Below are 22,951 nucleotides of genomic sequence, written 5' to 3'. Positions count from 1 at the left end.
CCCTCTGCCCAGTCTGGGGTACCGGATCTCAGGAAAAGAAGTAGAAGTCCGTGATTCAGACTCCCGGCACCATCAGCTGTGTCGCCGCCATGAGGTCCCCACTCTGCCAAAGCCGCGTGGTCCTCTCTCCCTTCTCCCCCAAAACTGCATGGTCCTCTCTCCCTTCTCTGCCAAAGCCATGTGGTCCTCTCTCTGGTATGGCTGCTGCGCCTGGGGTTAAATCCCAGCGCCCGTCTTGCCCTGCAGCCCCATTTCTGACTCCTCCCACAATCAGTTACACCTGCCAGCATTCCCTATCCTTCCAGCTTTGCTGGGCTGCCACAGTAAGTCCGGGCAGGTGTGGCCCCATGGCATGGAGCCAGTCTTCTCCAAGCTCTCAGGCAGGCGCTATAACCAGGGGGAAGTGCTTCCCAGTTACATCTTGGGTGGAAGTCACTGCCATCTCCCTGGCTCAAAGCACGGCCACAGCTATTCAACATATCTGTGAAACCAGTTAAAGGTTAGAGATATGTTAAATGACTGTGCCAGGGGTTAGCTGCACAGCTGTTGCTACACAAAACAGCTCTGAATGGCCCTGCTCCATGTGTCCCTTCCCCCAGCTCAGGCTTGTGGGGGGTAAGGACATCCTATATATATTTTTCTAATGTTTCCTGGACACCCTGAGTTCTGGACCCCATTACAAATCCCTATTTGGGGCCCCCCTCTTGGCTGCACCCTGTCACATGAGGGGCCAGGATATGACTGGGTGGCTTTGTGGACGTGTGTCTCCTATAACCACGTGGCTCTGCTGTTCCAGCACGACCACGGCTGTAGGTGGTACGGGACGAGTGGATGGCATGTCCTGAGGAACCGTGCCAATAAAACTTCATTCACGAACACAGGCCTTCGGAGAACTGTGTTCCAGTGGACGGCTCATACTGTCTCTGCCGTGTGAGAGAACCTCCCCCCCACAGGTGACAAGAACATTTACTCCTGGAATTGCTGCTGTGGTCGCCTTCCCATGGTGCCAGTGGGTGACGGTTTTCTGTTTGACAGAGAAACCAAGCTCTCCTATAAAGTATTGTTCAGTGAGTTGATTTAAAGAATGAATAGTAAGTCCACTGTGACAATATCTGCGGTTAAAAATAAAAGGAAGCAGTGGCGGTGCGGGATGCAGAGAAGCCTGGGGACCCCGGCCAGCCTGCAGGCGGAGTGGGCGGTGGGGAGCCGGTAGGGCCTCGGTTTCTTCCGTCACCCGCAGCGACTGGGACTAACCCTGGGCCTTGGACTGGGAAGCAGCAGCAGCTCCTGGGGCATCTGTCACCACGTTACACGTGGAGACACGGCCGAGTCAGACACTCAACGCCGTGAGAGACCGGGCCCCGGGTGCGAGGCCTCCCCACTCTACGGAAATGCTTTCATTGGGTCCCTTTGTCTGTTCTGCCTCCTTTAGGGAGATTCCTCTGCCATCACTTGCTGAATAATTCAGTCTCTGGTTGCCATGGCAACATACCCTTTTCCCTTGTGTCCTGAAGGGTAGTTAATGTTTTTGTTTTATTTTCAGACCCTTAAAATCCGGTCGTTGGGTACTCCCCGGGCCCTTCTGGTCACAGCACTCCATGTGCCTCCTACCCGCCCCCATGACACCCTCTGTGCTGGACCTGGGGGCCCAGTAAAGTCGAGTCACCTTCAGTCCATATTTCTTTATCTTTTCTCCCAAGCCTCATCTCCCACTGGCAACTGCCAGAATGTTCTCTGAGTCTAGGAGTCTGTTTCTGTTTTGTTTGTTTTGGTCTTTGAATTCCACATATAAGTGACGTCACACAGCACTTGTCTTTCTCTGACTGACTTCACTCACATGATATCCTCTAGGTCCACCCATGCTGGTGCAGGTGGCGAGATTTCTTCCTTTTTATGACCGAGTGTGCGTCTGTCCAAGGGCCGCTGGGCCGCTCTCCTGTCCTGGCGATGAGTGTGGGGTGCACACATCTTTTTGGATTCATTCTTTGGGTGTCTTCGGATGAACCCCCAGAAGTGGGATTGCTAGGTTCTCCGGAGTTATGTTTTTGATTTCTCCAGGATCCTACATGCTGTGAGGACATGAAGTGTTAACAAGGGGTTAAGGAACTTGCCCACCCAGGGTCACGCAGCGGGCAGGAGGCGGGGCAGCCCCTGGAGTGCCACCTGGCCTCAAGTGCAGCGTTCTGGTGGGGACGCTCCCACCCCCATTTATCTTGGTCACAGCTCTGCATCTCTCGCATTGATTCAGCTTCCTCAGGGTGCATTCAGACCTCCAGCCAGCACGCTGGGCCTCTGGGTGCAAGGTGCTCTGTGCCCGTGCCAGGGGCGGTGGCCAGAAATGATGACTGTGCCCCCCAGCGGGGAGCCCTGGGGGGGCCAGTACAGGTGCCCAGACCAACGTTCCTGGCTGAGCTTGGGCTTCCCACCCCAGCCGTGTGAGTTTGTGCAAACACTGCCACCTTCGAATCTCCCTTCTGGTGGCAAAACGGTGACTGTGACCCACCCCCCTCCTGCCCAGGGCCCTTTGGGAGGCTCCCGGTGAGTCCCTGTGGAAGCGCACGAAAGGGTGTTTCTGGCAGGAGGCGCTCTGGGGCGGGGCTGCTGCTGTGCTGGTCCCGGCCCCACAGCCCCAGGCAGGCGGCCACTGTGCCGAATGGAGGCCCTGCGGCACCCTTAGGGAGGATGGTGGGTGGAGGGAGCTGCTTTGGGAACAGCTCGGGGGGCCGGGGGCCAGGCTCATGTGTTCTCACGTGGTCTGTCAGTTAGGGCAGGGTGGTGGTTACTCGGGGCTGGTGTGTGATTTGCCTGGAGACAGAGGAGGGAGGGGCCCTGTGTGATGCTCAAACCTTCTATTAACTCTACCTGGGGGTGTTCTTCTCTCCGGGACCCGGTGGCATCTTGAGGAGCTGATTAATGCTTAGGAGCATCCTTCAGGAGCAGGTGCTTAGCATGTCAGCACAGGCGTGAGAGGACACTCCAGCCTGTCCCTTCCTCGTACATTCTGTTCTGCGTCTGGAACAGGCAGGCCACTGTGCTCGGGCCAGCGTGACAACACCAGTTCCTTGGGGAAAGGGTCGTGGGCTTCTGCCCCACCCCCACCCGTCTGCTGAGGACGCCTGAGTCTGCAGAGTTCCGAGGAGGGGACCTGCTGCTTTGCAGGGCGGGAAGGGAATGGGCAGAGCTTCGTGGGGGGCCAGGCCCAGAGCACTGGACTCTGTTCCTTCTTCCAAGTGAAGCTTCGAGAAAAGCTGAGGTGTGGAGCCAGGGTCTCAGTCCTGTGGACCCAGAGTCTGGAAAATAGAGACTTTTTTCAATGGCCAGAAAGGTAGCCACGCCTTGGGGAAGTGTGGGGGTTCACTGCCCAGGGCATGGGATGACATGCTGACAGCCAGCCACCGCCCTCCCCACTCCCCCTGCCCGATCTCTGCTGGGCGGGATCCCAGCTCATGCAGAGTGACTCAAATCCAGTCCCCCAGGCATTGTCCAGGCCAGGGGCCAGAGAAGCATGGCTGGTATTTGTGGTTGTGGCTGACAGTTACGCAGCGTCTCCAGTACGCTGCTCCCTGCTGAGTGCTCCTCCTGTCCTGCTTCCCAGACAAGGAGGACCAGCTCAGAGCCGGGCAGTCGCCTTCCCGTGCTCACGCAGCAGGAGATGTGCAGTGGGTCCCTGGTCCCTCTGGTCACCTGGTCCACGCCCGTTCCCACACCCGACCCTGTGCCCACATCACCAGGGAGCTTGTACAGACACAGATTCCAAGACCCCACTCACAGTCTCCCGTGTAGGAGTCTGTCCTTCAATAGAGCTTTGCTCTCCCGAGTGTAGCTGCCCATGTGTACTGCCCTGGGCAGCCATGTGTAGGACCTTGGAAGGCTGTTTTCTGTGGCTTGAGTCTCTAAATAATCTGTGCTTCTGCGTAACAGCAGCCTGTTAGCATCTTGACAGTGTACACTTTGTAATTAATTGGGTTTCACTTTTTGCTTTGGCCATCGGGAAGCTCAGAGCCCAGGGTGCAGCCACCTGTGGCAACTGTTGCATCATTTGGGGGGTGTGCCTGTGTTCGACCTTTTTTTGTGTGCCTTTTGCCTGAGTTTTCTCAATTTTGTTTTTCTGCATATGGAGTATATTTTTTATATGTGATATATCTATTTCTCAATTTTATTATAAGAAAGTTAATAAAGAGATATGTTTTTATGGCAGCCTTTTTAGAATATAGGAGATTTCCCCACACAATCCAGTACTTCTCACACAGTCACAGAGTTGTGTATCCATTGCCACAATTTTGGAAGATTTTCATTACCCCCAAAAGAAGCCCCTCACTCCTTAGCTGTTTCCCCAGGCCCTGAGAAGCACCCAGGCCACGTGGGTGTGCTTGCAGTGGTCACCAGGGCGGAGGGGATGTTCCATGTAAGGCCTGTCCCAGAAGTTCCTAAGTGTCACTGTTGTCATCTTCCTCCGTATCCTCGCCATCTTCCTCCTCCTTCCCTTCCTCCTCATCGTCTTCATCACGAGCACTAACGTCCAGTCTTTGATTCGTAGGAAGCACAAGGAAACCGGGTCCCAGGAAGTGGCAGCCACCTCTCAGCCAGGTCAGGAGCCAGGAGTCCTGCCAGACAGAAAGGGAGGCTCGGCAGCAGCAGGCAGTTGAGGGCAGGGCAGGGCAGTAGCGACCTGGTGCGATGTTGAGGGGTCGCTCCCCCTTGGCTGGCGTGGGCAGCATGTCCAGCTCTTTGGATGCTGAGGTCCTAGGAATAAAGACAATTTGTGTTCAGCAGTTTCTCCTTTTGTGAAGAAGCGCATTTTACCTGACTTGCTTCCCAAGCCCTCGAGCGTCCGGCTGTGACCAGGCCTTCAGGTTCTCTGCTTAGAAACCTCAGGGCACACTGAGGTCAGGTGTGTCTCCAGACAAACCCACACCCCGGGACCCAGCTTGGTGCCCCCTGCCTGCTGTCGCTGTGGGGAGAGGCCTGCCCGCCACTGTCACACAGCCCCCAGGGTCAGGAAGGGTGCCGGGATTTTCAGGGCACCGTGTAGGGGTCATTACAACAGTGCAGAAGGAACTCAAGGGACAGGGCTGTGCGTGGGCCTGGGGGACGTAGTGGGGAGGGGACCTCCACAGTGGTGGGAGGCAGGCCAGGCCAGCAGTGTCCTGGATGGGTAGTGTGGGTCCTGCACATCTGGTTTTAGAGGGAGGGAACTAAGCAACAGGGAACAGCACTTCTGACTCGGATCGGATGGAATCTGAGCCTCAGGACACAAGTGCAAGCCTTGGTCTCCGGTCTCCGGGTGTGCAGGGAGGGTGAGCATGCGGTGGGCTCCGCGGTCCCTGTGGGGTGGGTTCAGAGTGAGCCCACATCCTTCACGTCAGCACACGACCTCAGCTGCTGTTTGTTTTCCTCGGTTTCTTGGGAATCTGTCCAGGAAGGTACAGCTTGGTTCGTAAGAAAATGAAAGAGAACATCAGTCTCCATTCAGTGTCGATAAACACAACTCCCAACCCCAGGGGAGCAGGTGGTCTGAAGGGTTTGCAGGTCTCCCCGCTGGTATTGTGGCCTGAGTGCACCTAGATGAGTCACTTGCCCTGAGCTTGTGAACTGGGCGTGTGCCGCCTGCCGGCTCAGCGGGCTGCAGGGATCAAGGGTTCTGGCTCTGCCCCACCCTGCTCAGGGCTCCTCCTGTGTCCGTAGTTGAGGTAGTGATGCTAACACAGTGATAGCTCCCTGACATTGACCAGGCTCCCGTTACGCGCCAGGGGCTGCGCTTCGCCTCGTCATTCAAGCCTGAGATGTAAATGCTCAGAGTACAAAGTCACACAGCTAGTCTTTGGACCCAGGCTGGCTGGTTCTGGAGGCTGGACTGGAATCACCCTACTTCATGGGATAGTCGTAGACAGGCCGGGCATGGTGGTTCCACAGTCATCGAGGACCCAGGCTCCTTTATCTCCCTGCTCAATTATCCTCCATGGTCCAATATGGCTACAGGAGCACCAGGCATCACATTCAAGTCCCGAAGCTGCATACATTTCAGCTAAGGCAGCACTTCAGAAAGGCCCTCCCCAGAAGCTCTTCAGGGTACCTCTATCTACAGCAACTTGGTCACAGCCTCCTCATGTGACCATCCTAGCTGGCAGAGGGGCTGCACTGAATACAGACAGCTTTCTGGTGCCACTTACAGAGAATGAGGCTGGCTGGAAACTAGCAGTCTCTGGTCCTTTTGTATTCAGATCAACTTTGTGAATGGACAGATCGAAAGTATGAGACAGGGATGAACGAACAGATGGGCGAGTGAGTGAAACGTACTCCTCCTGTCGGGAGCGGCGGTTTCTTTGGAGGCGGCCATGTGGAGAATGACCAGAGGCCCGTCTTCTTGGCCATCCAGTGCTGGGCTGGGGCAGGTTGGCAGGGGGCAGGAAGCTAGGAAGCGGGGGAGGGTAACTCTAACCACCCCGAGGGTCATATGGACAGTTGGCTGTTCCCTCCTCTGTGGTAACTGATGCGATGTTTCGGTTCAAGGACACTTCTGAGCCACCTCTGCGTGCCATGGCGGGAGAGGCCAAGCCAGAGGATGTGTGACTTACTCGGGGACAGGTGGGATGTTGTGGGGTGGACACAAGACGTGCTTCTAGTGGGCCACAGTGCCCAGGTGCTGTTGGGGCCCTGGGTTCCTTCCAGGGGTCACCAGTCTGCCCTCGCCAGGCTACTGAGGCTCTGCTGCCCCTCAGTGGCACCCATGGTGGTCTGTGCTCTTCACCAGTCGGTGGTGGGTAGGTGACACTGTTTCCTCCTCTGAAATCAAGGGCAGATGGAGTGTGTGTCCCTCTGAGCCTCAGTGTCTCATCGTCCAGGGTCAGTTTGCTCACCCCGGGGTTGCTGGGCCCCAGCCCTGGGCTGAGACACTGGCCTGCACCCCTGCTGGAGAGGGCAGGTGGGGCCCCTGTGAGGCTCAGTGGGGGGAGCCTCTTGGCGGAGGGGGGCGGAGGCCAGGTGCCTCTGGAGGAGGGGGGAGGAGGAAGGGACCAGAGGGTGCTCCACAAACGTGTGTGCGCCAGACGGCCAAGTGGTCTTGGTGCCGGGGGCAGGCAGTGGCCAGCATCACAGGCTGCTTTAAGCTTTAAAGTCCTAGTAAGGGACAGGTGTTCGTGGTCAAAGCAAACCCGTGATCCCACACCCCCACCCCTGCGCCCAGAGCAGCTGCTGCGTTATGAACAGAGTTCTTTGTCACCACTCGGGGCCGTTCACCTGTGGAAATGACTATGAGGTCACCAGTGTGCACTACCCATTTACCAAGCGATTGCCGCAGGCCCTGCTCAGGGCTGAGCCTGACACCTGGAGGGGCCACCATCCCCTCAGGGATGCAGGCCCCACTCCCCCACTCCCCCACTCCTCCACAGGTGGCCCTGGGTGGTTAGAGAGCTGGGGAATAGGAGAAGTTGTAAACACATCTGAACATTTGTCTGCACGGAGAGAGGATGGCTGTCTTCTGGGTCAGGGTCGGGGCGTCTCCCTGGGGGAGCGCCCTCCTGCGAAGCGCCGTGTGTGGGGCCATCACTATGGTTTCTGGTGGTTTCTGGTGTCTGCTCATTGAGACAAGTGAGGCTTGAAAGGCACATGGAGGCCATCCTTGCCGCGCCCTGTATTTCTCCCCCCCCCCCCCCCACGAACCGACAGCAGTGTTTTAGCTTCTTGCTGTGACTGGCTCCAAAGCATCCCACTGGGTTCTTATAGAAATAACATTTTTTCTTTACGTCCACATTAAATCATTTGATCGACATGCAGAAGCTTTAATTGAATCACCTAATTACAGGACAGGTGCTCCTGGGGTGCACAGGCTAGGGAACAGAGGGCCCTCTTCCTGTCCGGGCACAGCTCCCCGGGGAGGACGGACCGGGGCAGGGGCTGCCTGCCAAGTGTGGTCGTCAGGTTCTGGTTTCCAGGGGCCTGGGCCCATTCGTGAGCCTGGGGTGGCCTGAGCGCGACCACTTGAGAGCTGCTCTAGTAGCGTCATCCTCGTTTACAGAGGAGGGGGCTGTGCGGGTAGGACACGAGAGAGATGGAGCCAGTGGTGGAGGGCTGAGAGAGAGGTATCGCAGGCACAGGCTTAGGCGAAACTGTGCAGAGTAGCTGGGCGGGTCCAGGGTCTGTGGGCCGGGCCTTCAGGAAAAGCTGGAGCCTTCAGGCCATAAAGGCCTCAAAACAAAAAATACGCAGTTGAGAGCAAATGCTGCAGAGAAGAGTTGGTTACTTCAGCTATAAGCTGGTTGGTTACTTCCAGTGGACTTCCTGGAAGAGGAGCCATTTAGGCTGTCATGGGAAGGTCTGGGGGAATAGCTGTCCAGACAAAGGGAACAGCATATGTAGGAGCCCTGAGGCTTGGCAGGTCAGCCGAGTTACGCACTCTCCACCTGAGGTGCGGTGACCCTCGGGCCGGGCCAGGGCGGTATCCCTGGGTGCGGCCCCCAGCGCGGGCACCTGGGACGTTGACAGCAGCTGTCACCTGGCTTACTTCCAGCCCCCCCAAGAATCGCTGGTTCCGGGAATGGCTCCCATGAAGCAGTGTTTCTCAGAGCTTGTGCGTGACCGGTAGGGGGCCCCTGGATCCCCCCCTACCCCGCCAAATCTTCCAACTCCCACACCCTGCCTTGGTAGCTGATGTTGTCACAGGGATCGTTTGTGTAGCTGGGTGTGCTTAATACCTTCCCCACGTAGCTCAGACGCTGCTGTCTGAACACGCACACGTCGAATGTGTACGGTCACTGGGTTAGAGCGGCTGGCCTTCCTCCTGATGTTACAGCTGGGGTGCCCGGTGGTTTTTAAAGTGTGGCAGGCATGCTGCAGGGGAGGGCGTGCGACGGAACTGCTGTTGTAGAGCAGGGTAGGGGTGGCAGGATTGGGGACCCCTGAGTTGGAGCCAGGTGTCTGTGCCCCAGGGGATGATGTGAGAGGCTTAGTGTGGGGGCACAGTGTTTGGGAAGGGGTCCCTGTGGACCCACGGGCCTCACGGCCCTTGGGTGTTGTCCTGAGTTCAGTGGGGGCCCAGGTTTCGGGCTCACCACGGGAGTGGGGGTCAAGTCCCAGAAAGACCAGCCTGCTGCTGTGGGGCTGGTAGAAGGGGCCAGGGGTGGCTGCATCCTCTGAGGCTGTCCCAGGCTACCAGGTGGGAAGAGGGTGGCTGGGCTCAGGCGGCGGGGATGGAGAGAGGGAGACAGATGAGGGGGAGGTGTTGGCCCGTGGAGGCTGGGGGTGAGGATAGAAAGGGCTGCCCAGGGGCCAGGGGCAAGTGGCCAGAGGACAGTGGAGCCCCGAGACTGGATTCAGGATGAGGAGGAGCAGTATGCGCCTGCACAGTGCCTGGGGTCATGCGCTGCTGGGGCGGGTCACCCTGGTGTGGGCGTCTGCAGCCCACACCTCCCACGTGAGCCTTGAGCAGGCTGATGTCTGTCCTTGGGCACAGTGGCAGAACAAAGAGGGCTAAGGTTTGGTTTGGGGGATGCTGCTGGTCCCCAATGTGAAGTAGCTCTGCCCACCCCACGCCCAGCCTGCAGCCTGTATGAGTGGCGGAAGAGTCACCGTTGAGTGGCCGTGGCAGGGCCATCCCGGGGGAATCCCTGGTGACTCAGGCTGGTGTTGCTTTGGGATGGTGTTTCCAGGAGGAAGCTGCCGAAATAGCCCGGCATCCCCGTGGGCGTGGAGCTGCCTGGCCTGCAGGAAGGCTGCCCATGCGGCGAGCGGGCTGAGCTGCAGGGAGCGAGTAGACTACGCGCTGTGGGTTCTGTGTGTAGTCTGACGGGTGCAGATCCAGAGTCTGCAGTGTCCTGAGGCTGGAACTGCTAGCTTCCCCTCGCCTGGACCATGTAGGGGCTATGGCTGCGCCTCGGGCCTGGGGTGCCTGCCCTTCTTATTTGGTGGGGGTCGTGGCCCTGAGCTGCCCCTGGCCTCTGGTGGCTGGTTCTGCTCTGCTTTTGCTTGGTCTGTGACCTGGAGGGTCCAGAGCAAGCCTCTGAGGGGGACCCAAGCCTGGCCCACCCTCCCCAGCCCTCCTGCCCACGTGCGCCTCTGCTCCGGCACTGTGGCAGATGGCGCTTCCAGAGCCCTCAGATTCCCGGGCCTTTGCACGGGCTCTTCCCTCCCTTCAGTGCTGAGTGGTCCCCACTTCTGTAGATCTCGACTCAAGCTTCCCCTGCTGGGGGCACCCCAGCCCAACTCTTACAGTGTGGCTGGGTTCTCCCTCCTTGCACCCGTCACCAGGGCAGCTCCCAGGGGACTATGTGATAAGAGTGTCTGTGCCCCCAGAACCTGTGCTCCCTGACTTCTGTCTGCCGTGTCCCCCAGGTGAGGGATGTCATCAGTGCTCGCTAAACTTCTAGGAGGGGCCAGGTTAACCCAGGGCAGGAGCTGGAAGCTCCGTGAAGTGAGTTCCTGGGTCAAGGGTGGTCTTCCTGGGATGTACTGAGTCTGGATGGGAGCTCAGGACTCGGGCGCTTCCCTGAAAGCCAGCCCCTCCCACTTCCCTGGTGACACCGGACCTTTCTCCTGAAAGAACCTCTGGAGAGGGCAGTGCTGGGCCCTGGGACTGAGGGTCCTCTCCTCCAGCCAGCCTGGGGCTCCTGAGCCCTGTCTGGGTGCCAGGCAGGTTGGTGACAGCCCAGCAGGACCCCAGTTGGCTCTGCTCCCCACTGTGAACAACTGTGGGACCACACCCCCCAGAGGACTGCCCCTTCGAGCTCTCAGCCTGGGGGGTGGTATAGCCGCCCGCTGAACCTGCACTGGGCAGTGGGACTCTGCCTGCCCTCACCCCTCTGGCTGGTGGCATGGATTTTGGTGGTGAGATGGGCATTTGAACCTGAGACATTGGAACCGGATGATGATGCCTCCCTGGGAACGCGCTCCACAGCCAGCGGATGATTTACAGGTTGAGTTTTCTTGAGACGTTTAGTTTTTGGTCTCTTTAAAATTCTCACTTGAGGATATTTTTCTCATTGCTTTTAGAGAGAGAGGGAAACGTCGGCGTAACAGAAACAATGGTTGGTTGTGCTCATAGGCTACCCTCCCGGGTATTGAACCTGCAATCTTGTGGTGTTCGGGGACTGCGCTCCAACCAATGGAGCTGCTCAGCCAGGGCCTCTGGAGTCGGTTCTCACTAAGTCACTGTGTCACGCGTGCAGCAGACACGCTCGTGTGCTCTCGTTTAGCCTCACTCTTGGGGAGGAGCCGTCGTGCCGCCTCTTTCATGGAAGAGCAGTGACGTGGGTCTTCAGAGGCACTGGCAGGGGGTCAGGGTACTTCAGAGGTTTGAGGAAGCTCTTGGTCTCCCTCCTCCTGTGTCCCCGCGGGTCTCCCTGCTGGCCCCCCTGCTGGCCCCCTGGCGGTCAGTGGGCGCCAGGTGGTGTCCTTTACGGATTCTCTACAACTCCGTTGAAAGTCGTCTCTTCCATGAAGCCTGCCTTGATCAATTCCCTCACCCCCCACTGCAAGCCCAGCCTGTGTGCAGTGAGGAGACACTGTGGAGAGGTGCGACCGTCCCCTGGCTGGCTACTCCCTTCAGGGCCCTCACCTGCGTCCCTGCCCCTTCACTTGTCTCTGCCCCCCCCCATTTTATTTCCTTGGTGGCGTTGGCCTCTCTCTGGGTCGATCTTGTTCATGCATCGTCTGTCTGTCTGTCTCCCTCCTGGGCTTCTCTGCATCCCCACTGTGCCCTGGGGCATGGGACAGGCCTGATACCAGGCACACACTCCCAGCCACAGAGTGACAGTGAGTGGCATTGGGGGGTTGGGCCAGGCTGAGGGAGCCCCAGTGCGTGAGCCAGTTTTGTACTCAGGGCCTGGGTCATGGTGGGGTGGGTGGGGCCGGCCCCTGGGTCCCAGCCAACAGTCTGGGGGCAGGTTCCTGTCCTCTTGAGATATCGCAGCCACCCACAGAACCAGTGAACACACAGAGCCCCAAGGGGACAAATGCCAGCTGTCCCGTCTGAGTGCAGAGGGAGGAGCGGCTGTGTCATGGGGAAACCCTGGGTTTCCCGCTGGGATAGGGGCAGTGAAGAGCAGACGGGTTCTGGAGGCAGCGTCCTCTTTGGGGCAGAACATCACGCCCCCAGCTCTGGCGTGCACCCTGTTCAGCCCTGTCCTCTCCCTGCAGTGGCGACCAGATCCGGAACTGGGAGGTGTCTGGCCGGGACCCAAGGACACTTTTATTTGAGTTACAAAAACAGTTGGAGCTTGGCGTTAATTTCGGCTAATTATGCCTCCCTCTCCTGACAAGCCCTTTGTTTGTTTATGTATTTTTAAAATGCATCCTCCAACACCCTCCTTGAGGAGCCATTTGAAAGGAAATCATAGTTTGTCTTCAGGTTGCAGGAACATGGGGGTCTGGGCGGGGCTTGGGGCACAGCAGGAGACCCCGATTGTCGTGGGCGCCCTCCCTCCAGGGCTGGGGGCTCCGGGCGGGGAGGCGGGGCGCGCTCAGTCACGCTGGCGCCGGAGGCTGGTTCAGCGGCAGGAGCAGCCAGAGCCTCCGGGAGCCTGGCGGGTGTCCCTGATCCAGGCGCGGTCCGCAGCTCCGGAGGAAGAAGCCCAAGCCCGACGCCCCTCCCTCCGCCAGGCAGGCTGTCGTCCCTGAGCCGGTCTCTGCGCTGCGCAAACGTGGGGCCCCAGACCCTCCAGACGGCCAGGCTGGACGTGGATCCGGACATGAGGAGCTGCCCGTGGAGAGGGGTTGCCCGCGCTGCCGCCCCCAGAGCCTTGTGACAGCGGGGGGCCTCCCTCCCACAGGGAGTCTTGACTCGACCTGCCGGGAAGAGGCGGCCAGCAGAGGACCCCTTCCTCCTGCAGCTGCTGGGGAGCGATCTTGAGGGGCACTCCAGCCCCCTGTGACCCCGCAGACACCGGTGGAATTCGCAGGCGGCCACCATGGTGCAAAATGTAATTCTGGTGTTTTTCCGCAGACGGCTGAGCCAGAGACCCGCCGTGGAGGAGCTGGAGAGGAGAAACATCCTGAAACGTGAGTAGCTGGCGATGGCCCTGGTGCCCCCGCACGCACGTGTGCGGGGCTGTGGCTGAGCAGCCGGCCATGCGTCCCTGGTGCGCTGCCCGCTCCCTCACAGCCCAGCTCTGTCTGCATCCCCAGGGTGTCCCAGCAGCCGAGCGATTGGGAAAGCAAGCCCCACAGGAAAGTTAGTGTATTCAGAAACAGCCCCTTTTAAAACGGGGAGTGGGGTTCTCCCCCTGACACCATTGACGATGTCCCTGTCGGTGGCCATCGGTCCATCCTGTACGTCAACCTACGGGAGCTGCGTCGACATCGTCCCTGGGTGCCTGGTTCCAGGCAGATTTTCCTGGCAGCTCCAGTGGGTCTCCGTCCCCAGGGCCACAGACGGCACAGGCTGGGAGGGTGTGGTCAGGGTCAAGAGCCCTGCCTTGGTGGACATGTCCCGCCCCTGGGACATGCAGACAGCTCAGAGGGACAGTGAGGCCTGGGGATGCCTTTAGGACCCCTCCCGGCCTCACACCTGCTGGCTGGTGTCCCGGTTAGGCACGTGGTGTTGCCGTGTCCTGGACATAGGTGCCCGCCAGCAGCCTCCCCGGCACGGAGAGCACACCCATCTCGCACACCTGTCTCATTCAGGTCGTGGAAGTGTGTTTCAGCTGGCTCTCCCATACCTGGTCAACAGGCGTTAGTTTTCAAACCATTTTCTGCAAAAAGTGTCATCTTAAGACTGGATTCTTAAAGTATTTTTACTTCCTTCTTTACTCGAGGAGCTCTGCAGGCGCTCCCTGGGTTTGGTTTTTGCCCCATGACGTGTTCCCACACCCAGGCTGCCTATCGGCCCGAGAGCGAATGGCAGAGCCGCCATCCAGGGTGTGAGTCCCAGCGGGGCTACTCCCCTTCCGTTGCCTCAAGCAGTTCCCCCCTTTATAGGCCGTTGGAAATATTTAACCTGAAGATTAAAAATCCTTTGTTTTACCTTTTAAACTTGAGAGAGGACGACCCTTTTCTCTGCTGTGTGCATGGGCCACGTGGGGGGTGTAAAGAAAAGCGTTGCATGGGCAATATGCTCACTCACATGGACAGGTGGACAAGTCAAGCTACGTTACCAAATACTTGAATTTTAAAAAATGGAAGTCACTAATCTATAAAGCATAAGTCACAGGTGTCCTGAAGGTCATAGTTTAAGACGTGAGTGGGACAAGTTAAGGACCAGACTCAGGCAGTTACTCTCTGGGGAGCTGCTCTTCCGGGCCATGGTGACCCGTCCCTGTGGTGGTGGCCGGCCCAGGGACCCCCCCGGCCATCACTTCTGAGTGTGCTGGTCTCGGCACGTCATCGCAGAGCCTTTCAAACAGGACGGTGCTTGGTGACTGGAGACAGCGGGGGGCAGGCCACACTGCCCTTCAGTGCGCAGCAGGCAAGGAAGGCATGGGGGTCCTGTGTGTGGCTGTGGCAGGCCCTTCTGCAGATATGTCCCAGCTTGGTGGCCCCTCCTATCCCTAGGGGGCCTTGAGCATCCCCTGCTGGTTGTGGTGTGTGTACGTTGTGCTCCCTGTCCAGCCTGTGAGCCCCACACAGGCCTCAGACTCCCCTGCTCTGTGGCTCAACCTGCTCAGAACCCTTCTGAGAAAGGCCCCCATGGCGTTGCTTTCCTTTGAGTTGGGAGCGTGTGACCTGAGGCAGGCATGCTGCGAGCTCGGCCAGAGGACTCGTGGGTACGTGAGCGTGAGGCTCCACAGACCCAGTGCGTGGGATGGCTCTGAACGTGGCGCTCCCTCCCTCCGCTTCCCAAGAAGTCATGATGTTTGTCCTGCTGTCCCCACTTGCCTCGGAGGATGCGAGGACGCAGCCGGGGTCATGGGACTTTTTAACGTGACTCCTGGCAAGGAGACAGAGCTCAAGTTCACGTCCCCCCACTTCGTTGTCCATGCCCTGACCGCTGCAAGGGATAACACGCCCCTGACCATTGGTGGAAGATGTGTGTGGGACTGTCCAGGCCCCGTGCACAGGGTTTCCTGGGTTGGGGGTCAGAGACCTGCAAACCCATCGCCCAGTGTAGCTCAGGGAGAGAAGCTGTGGCTCAGGCTCCCGGGGGTGGGGGTGCGGCTTGGAGTTGGTGCACAGCAGAGCGCTGGGCCCAGGGCAGGCCCGGCCGGCGCTTCCAAAGCTCAGCTCTCCAGAGCACCCGCCGCGCTTGCGTGGCCTTGATGCTGGGCTGCCCAAGTTCATGGCGGGAGAAGGAAGGGTCAGTTCCCTGTTGGTGTCCTCACACGGAGGCTGTGCTTGGAGAGTTGTCTCCTGTTGTCATGGAAGTCCCTCGGGGTTGGCCTGGTACCCGGTACTTACCCGTTTTTGTCCTAATTTTGTTATCAGGGCTTGTAACTGGTTTTTTCTGGTCTGTTACTTGGATTCCCTTCATAAAACACACAGATGTGGGATGGCTTCTCCTTTCTAAAGACAATCATGGACTGCCCAAGGGCTAATGTGTTACACGCCCGGCCACCTGGTCCCCCGATGCGCTCATTGGAATTATTTATTTATATATCTTTTAAATTTTTATTGTGTGTGTGTTTTTTAAGAGCGAGGGGAAGCTAGAGAGAGAGAGAGAGAGAGAGAGAGGCGTCAAGAGGGAGAGAGAAACCCCGACTTGTTCTTCGATTTATTGATGCATTCCTCGGTTGCTTTTTGAACGCGCCCTGACCTTGGCGTATCAGATGATGCTCTAATCTAACCCACGGAGCTGCCTGTCCTGGGCCTGAAATGTTTTAAAGCACAGGTGGCAAACACAAGGCCCGCCTTGTTTTTCTCCGGCTGGGCACCTTGTTTCTACCCGGCGGCAGCGCCGAGCTCCTTGCCCCTAGTTAAGGAGCAGTTACATGTATACAGTCCTAACATGACATTCGGCCCTTTGAAGGCCACAGTGAGGCTGATGTGGCCCCGGTGACAATGAGTCCGACACGCCTGTTTTAGATAAAGGCAGATAGTGAGAGATTACCTTAAGCGCAAGCAGCAGGGCTTCCCTTCCCGAAACTGGGGCACTGGGGCGTTCCCAGGAGCGCTGATGCTGACGGCGGAGGCGGCGGTGGCCCCTTTCCGCGGAAGGAGCGTGCAGTGCCGCCTGGGTCAGGGAGACAGGCTTTCTTTAGCAGTGCAACGCCAGAAATAGGGCATCCATCATCTCGTATCCCAGGGCGCAGCACAGGCTTTCCACTCCGTCTCAGCGTTCTGCTCTATTTTTAGCTCCTAAGAGGAGGTGTGAGCGCTGCTTGAATGCTAATCATCACAGTGCACAAGCCAAGCCAGTTTTGGTGAGAGACTCGGCCTCCGCGAAAAGGCGTGTTGTGGTGTCGGGTGAGGGCTCTGGCTCCCGCCGCGGAGAGTCAGCTGGGTTCACGGGTGTATTTGCCTTGGAAATACACCCTGAAGATCCAAATGCCAGGCGAGCATGTGTTGCCCACAGTCTAAAGAGGGTGTTCCTTAGCTTACGCTGGCTGGCTAAAAATAAAAGTGTGTCTACCTAGTGAATGGGGAAGGAAAACAAGGAGCTCTGCTAATACTCATTCATCCACGCGTGTGGATGCGCGTTTTACACACGGCTCCCACAATGGCTTCTGTCCGCTGTCTGTGTCCCCACGAGCAAGCTGACACGCACAGATGAGGGACTTCGTTGCAGGGGGCGGGGCAGCTGGCCGCACTTCCCCTTCTGCAGGTGCTTCTGGGGTTCAGGGAGACTGCAGTGTCCTGAGCAGTTGCCGACAAAATGGGGAAAAGAAACTGTGAAACGGCAAGGCACTGTCCCCAAGGCGGCCCGCGAACCCCTCCAGCTCCCAGAGATTCAGGGGTCCTGAGTGCACGCCCCTTCCCCCCCCAGGGAGGATGACCTGCTGACCCACTCTTTCCCTTTTCTCCCCTTTCACCCTCTCAGAAAGGAACGATCAGACGGAGCAGGAGGAAAGGCGGGAGATCAAGCAAAGGCTGACGAGAAAGGTGCAGTCGTGGAAGCGTCTTACTTCCTGAAGGTTAAGGGACAGGAGGGGGAGGGCAGAGAAGCTGGTCTGGAGCAGGGGGGGATGCAGGACATCACTCCGCACCTCCCTGGGCGCGGTGCCCTCGCTCACCAGACCCCCCAAATGCACCACTGGTAGGCCACTGGGACTGGGCTGCAGCCGAGGGCCTCCCCCAGCGCAGGACCTGCCTGGCGTGGCAGGGCCGCTGGTGGCCTTGCCCTGCGTTTCCAGGAAGCCCGGTGTCAACGGAGCATTTTGTTGTTTATTTCGGGCCGTAGCACCCAGCCTACGAAAGCACACCCGGATGTCAGGGCGTAGGCTCCCTCTCAGCCTCTCCGGGAGCCTCGCCTCGTCTAGAAGCTGCTGCTGGCAGAAGGCTTCATCAGCCCCGGGGTTGTGCGTGCACCTCAGACCACTAGTGTACGGCCAGTCCGGGTGGCAGCCCTGCCGCTGGGCTGCCTTTTAAAGCCCGGCTGTCTCTGAATGAGGTGTTTCCTTTTCCGGGGCCTCCGCTGTGCTTCATCCTCCTCGTCACCATCACCATGATAATAAGTAAAATCTGGTCCTGTTTGGCGAGAATCAGTGTCTCCTGAGCTGGAGCTAGACTGGGAGTGCGACTCGCACTCAGCCTTTTAGCTTTGTCACAAGCTTTCCTAGAGCGCCTGCCTAACGGTCGTTGAAAAGCAGCAGCTTCTGCGCTAAAATGTGTCTCAGTAAATGTGTCACCCTGTCCCTGAGCCCTTGCTCCGTGTATGTGGCCACGTGCGGGAGGCGTGACCCCCCATAATGTGTGTGTGAAGGGGCGGGCTTGGCTTTTAGGTGCAAAATTTAAGTCCTTCTCACGCTCGAGGTGGTTTGCATTAGGGCCATACAGGGTCCAGCCTAAATAACGCCCCTTGATTAGTACAAAATCTTAGTACAAAATCATAAGCATGGAATCCTTTAACATAACCATGTCACACTCAAGCACACCATATGACGTTGTAGGTGAAATGTTCAAATTAAAACTACATTATTATACCCATGTCATTACCCTGCCGACCACACTCACGCAGGCGTCACTTCTGCCAGACCCCGCGTTTTGCAGTTCCAGAGTTTTCATGTCCTTACAGAAACGTGCCGTGTGTTCCCAGAACTCCAAGGGAGCCAGTTTGGCGCGTGACACCTACCTAATGGTGAGGACCTTTTCTTCTAGCTCAATCAAAGGCCCACAGTTGATGAGCTGAGAGACAGAAAAATCCTCATACGGTTCAGTGACTACGTGGAGGTGGCGAAAGCCCAGGACTACGACAGGCGGGCGGACAAGCCCTGGACGAGGCTGTCGGCTGCAGACAAGGTACAAGCCACACCACAGCCTGCCGGTGGGCGTGTCCCCAGATGGCGGTGCTGCCCGCTGTGAAGTGAAGGCCTGCCTGACCAGCTGTGGGTCTCCTGAAGATAATGCGGGTCAGGCTCGTGTTTTCAGCTGGGGACGGTTTGGCCCCAGGGATATGTGGCTATACCTAGAGACACTGTTGGCGTCACCTGTGGGGGTGCTGCTACTGGTCTCTAGTGGGTGGAGCCCAGGGTGTTGCTCAGCACCCTGCAGTGCACGGGACAGCCTGGCTCAGAGAACCCTCCAGTCCGAAGGGCCCAGGCTAGAGAAGCTGGCGAAGCTGGTCTGGGGGATGAATCCCAGGTAGGCCGGGCTGGCCAGAAAGAGGCCAGGCAACACGGACTTACAGATAGGGGGCTATGGTGAGGGTGGGGGCAGGGACGGGAGAGCCTCTGCAGTGGGGACGGAGGTGGCTCAGGGGTCCATGCTGGTCCATCCAGTGGAGTTGTCCTTGGGCCCTCCTGAGCTGTCTGTGCCACACGGCCAGAGAGGCAGGATGAGAGCTAGGAGGCGGTGGGCCTGGTGCTGAGGGGAGAGCGAACTGCACCATGTCCTCCTCTGCCCAGTGCTGAACCCTGCCTCGCAGCTGTTGTTTCATGTGATCCTCAAAATAATCCCCATAGGAGAGGTGTTGCTGTGGTCCCTGGACAGGTGCCTTGGGGAGTGCATGGCAGGCTTTAAGCCCAGCGGCAGGGTCTGGTCTTTCTGCCGCACGCCGGCCCGAGTGGTCTTCCCGAGCTCTGAAAGCCTTTAGGAAGAGATGGACGGGCACACATTTGGCCAGTGAGTTTGCTGGGGTCGCGAAGTGTTCTCCTGTGCTGAGTGAGAAGGTTGTCAGTGAATGCACATGGGTTTTGCACAGCGTGGAGAAGTACAGGCACGTGCTTGGGCTGCCTGTCGGTCACCCACAGGCAATGTGCTCCCAGGGATGCTAAGGCTGAAGAACAAGTGCAGGCGGCAGAGCTAGGGAGTGTGGGAGCGGCACCCCCCCGAAATCCTCGACTCAGCCCTCCCTCGCTCCCAAGGCCAGGCCCTGCCTGCTGCTCTTGGGTCACCTGGCCGGGAGGGCTCACCTGAGAGAGAGGCGGTCAGGGAGCGTGAGCCAGACAAGAGGCACGCAGCCCCCACGTGCAAGGACCACGTTTTCAAATGACAGACGTAAACGCACGCTGGACTTAGAGGGACGTCTCTGTAAGCGCACCGAAAGCTGCATTTGATTCATGACCTCGCCGTTCCTCCTGGGCGCGAGCCCTAAGCGTGCACTCAGTCGATCTGCAGGGCATCGTGGCGGGGTGGGGTGGGCATTTCCCCCCGTCCCCACAGCCAGCAAATTCACGGAGCCCTTCCACAGTGCCAGCCACACGCTAGCTGGGCAGGACTCCGCAGACGAGTCGGAGTCTCAGTGCCAAACGGAAAGCTGTTTCTTCCTTTCTCTTTTGAAATGTATGACGGAGTAATGAAAGTCAGTGAGTGTTCGGGACGGTGGTCAATCCCTGACCGTGGCTGTGATTTCTGGTGCTCACTTTTACATGTCCCATAACTGGTGCACTCTTTGACGTTTCAGGCGGCGATCCGGAAGGAGCTCAACGAATACAAAAGCAATGAGATGGAGGTGCACGCGTCGAGCAAGCATTTGACAAGGTCAGGTCTCTATTTGTGTGACTTGCATGGCACTCAGAACATGGCATTTCCTTAAAAAAGGAAAGTGCCACAAAGAGCAACGCATTCCGGTGAACAAACTCAGCATTTCTGCAGAGAGCCGGATCGAGCAGTCAGAATGTGCGCCCCTTAAACACACTGCCTGCCCCCCAGCTCTCTCCGGGCCCAGTGAAGGGTGGTTGTGTAGAACAGTCTTGTGCGGGTCACTGGGTTAGCCACGTGGTTCATGTATGTTTAAGAAAATTAGTCCCAAGGCAATGAAAGTAATTTGCTTCTATAGTTAATTCCCCTCTTCCAATATTCACACATTCCCTGTTTACAGAATCCCGTTTGTACTTCTCTCCACCCTCTGCTTCACCTTTTCCCATCTTGTTTGAATTTCTGTTTGCATCTCTACCCCAAGCTCCCACCGCCCCAAGGCCTAAAGGGCACTTGTCTCCTCTACAAACACCTGGGCACATGCCTGCTTGTTCTAGGGCTGAGGCAGAGGAGGCTCCCAGCTCTCTGGTGCTCGTGCTGGGGGTGGGGGGGACTGGCTGACTCTTCCCAATGAGGACCTCTCACCTCCCCTCAGGGAGCGCCGCTTCCCTGCCCCGCGCTTTCTTGCTGGTGGAGAGCGGAGGCCTCCTCCCTTGGCTCTCTGGGCTGCACACTCCGTCAGCACCTGCCCCCTCCTCCGTGGCTGTGCCAAGTAGTCATCCTTTGAAGTTCTCGTGTGCCTTTCATCCCAAAGGGTGGCCTGGGATGCAGTGAGCTTTTGACTTCAAAGCAGGCGCTTTGTCCTTTCTCCCTTGGTCTCAAGATGCTGGAGCCCCGGGTACAAACAGAGAGGACACCCTGCCCTAACCTGACGTAGTGGGTCCTTTCCTTTCTGTCGGTCATCAAGTGGCCGCGGCCGTGGTCCTTTAGGGATTAACTGTACGGACGGCATGGTATGGAACTGAGACAGCGTGCCGCGGAATTGCGCCCACGTGGCCGTTTGATGGGGGAGAGATCAAATGGGGGAGAGATCGAGGGAGGAAGAGGAGGCTGCAGGGGCGGGAGAGAACGACGCGAGTCAGGACATTGTCGGACGTTTTTGAAGTTTGCTCGTGGCCGCGTGCATTTAGGAAGGGGCGGGTCGTCGTGTGTTCCATCGTTCAAAACACCCAAGCGTTTAGGAAATAAATATCCCCCAGTGAAACATTCAAACTTATATTTAACGTTCACTCTGTGTTAAACTGGATATGATGCGTACACATTCTATGTATGGACAAAAGGTTATGTATGTTTTCCCGTTTTACATTATTAAGAGAGATGTTTACTGAGGATGTGTATTTTTCGCTCCTGAGTCCTGGAGAGCTGACTCAGATGACGGCGTTTGGGGAGTGAGCCCGATACTTGGCTGTTAGGAAATAATGATGAGGTTTTTATACTACCACGTTTTAGGATTTACTGTCAGTTTTTAAAAGTGGAAACTACTTTTAGTCAGATGAGATTTTCTTAAGTGTGTGAAACATTACCACGAACACATCTGCACCAACAGGCAAATCCGAAAGCTCAGCGTGATTCCCGGTGGCGGGTCTCGCCCCGGGCTGCGGGCCTCCCGAGCCCTGGGCGCTGCGCCTGCGCACTCAGTGTTTACCAGCCGCTTTCAAACGAAGTTTTAGGCGGCCTTAGGAATTGAGGATGTCTCTCCTTCTTGGGGGACACAGGGCTGAGAGTTGGGGGCCCTCTGAGGTGTGACGTACACTTTAACCGAAGCAGGTTTTCCAAGGTGGACTTCTGAGAAGCTTAGCAACAGATTTCTTTTGTGAAAGGTCTTGGCAATTTTAACTTAGAAATTTATACTTTGTTATATTTTTTTTTCCAAACAATTTCTAGATTCCACAGGCCATAGAGATTTTCTTCTGAGAAGAATTTGTGTTTAATTTTTGATACCAACACTGAACATTCATCAGGGAACTTTCCTGAAGCTCCACCCAACTCCCCACCCTGCCGCGAGTGGAGCAGACAGGCCAGGCGGCAGGTGCAGGAGGGGTGCGACACACGGATCGGCGAGACACCAGGACACACGCCCCGCCCCTCTTCTGTGTCCGAGGAGTGAACTGCCCGAGTCGGCTGCAACCCAGAGAACCTGCCGGAAGAAAACCGTTTGCCTTTGAGCCCCGTTTTCCGTTCTGCGGGGCGACAGAGGGCGGGCGCCGTGCCCCCATGGGCTCCGCACGCCCAGGCCTCAGACACGAGGGACCCTCGATGTGGCGTCACGCAGGATTACGTTCAAAAGACATTTTTCTTCTGATTGTGATTGAGTTGAGAACTCTTTAAGTTCATGTTACACAAAATGATTTACTGTATGATACTTTTCCTTTTTTATATAATGTCTAACAAAAATACAGCTGCGACATTTTGATTCCTGTTAATTTTGTTCTTTAATTAAATGACTACTTATTGCAGGAAATGACTACTTATTGCGGGCTTTATATTTTCTTGGGGTTGGGATAAGAGTTTTGTTTGAATAATGTTCTATGAAACAAGCCAATTTTATTATTTTTGAGCCATCAGAATCCAAATACATAAAAGAAAATTCCAACTCTTTGTGGGGGGTTTTTATTGATTGATTTTTGGAGGGAAGGAGAGAAAGAGAAAAAAGAGACATCAATTTTTGTTCCACTTATTTATGCATTTGTTGGTTTATTTTTGCACGTGCCCTGACTGGGTGGGGATTGAACCCACAATCTTGGCATATGGGGACAGTGCTCTAACCAACTAGCTGCCAACCAGGGCCTCTGTCTTTTGTTTTATAAATTGTTAATGTGTATGGTTGTGTCTTGGGAAAATCAAATTCTCTCTTTCAAGTTAATTTAAATTTATGTATCATTAAGTAACAAACCTAGAAATAGGTGCTAGCTTGCTGAAAAATTCTGCCACGATGAAAATGCCACCCTCTTTA

The 22,951-nt window shown here is 56.9% G+C and overlaps 1 protein-coding gene across 5 annotated transcripts in view; it reads left to right on the top strand.

Moving 5' to 3' along the window:
• Positions 1–22,411, top strand: part of PHACTR3 (phosphatase and actin regulator 3) — a 129,156-nt gene extending 106,745 nt beyond the window's left edge. For 4 of the 5 annotated variants that reach the window (XM_045194687.3, XM_053927390.2, XM_045194685.3 and 1 more), the window contains exons 9-13: positions 12,935–12,990; positions 16,904–16,965; positions 18,181–18,321; positions 19,925–20,001; positions 21,883–22,411. In XM_045194687.3, coding sequence (XP_045050622.2) covers positions 12,935–12,990; positions 16,904–16,965; positions 18,181–18,321; positions 19,925–20,001; positions 21,883–21,898 — 352 coding nt within the window. In that variant the 3' untranslated portion in view covers positions 21,899–22,411. Of the gene's footprint in view, positions 1–12,934; positions 12,991–16,903; positions 16,998–18,180; positions 18,322–19,924; positions 20,002–21,882 lie in introns of those variants that run through there. The other variant, XM_053927391.2, reaches the window with a different exon arrangement.
• The last annotated feature ends 540 nt before the right edge of the window (positions 22,412–22,951 follow it).

This window comes from Desmodus rotundus, chromosome 6, assembly GCF_022682495.2.
Source record: "Desmodus rotundus isolate HL8 chromosome 6, HLdesRot8A.1, whole genome shotgun sequence".
Lineage (NCBI taxonomy): Eukaryota > Metazoa > Chordata > Mammalia > Chiroptera > Phyllostomidae > Desmodus > Desmodus rotundus.
This window is presented reverse-complemented; position numbering and strand designations above follow the sequence as displayed.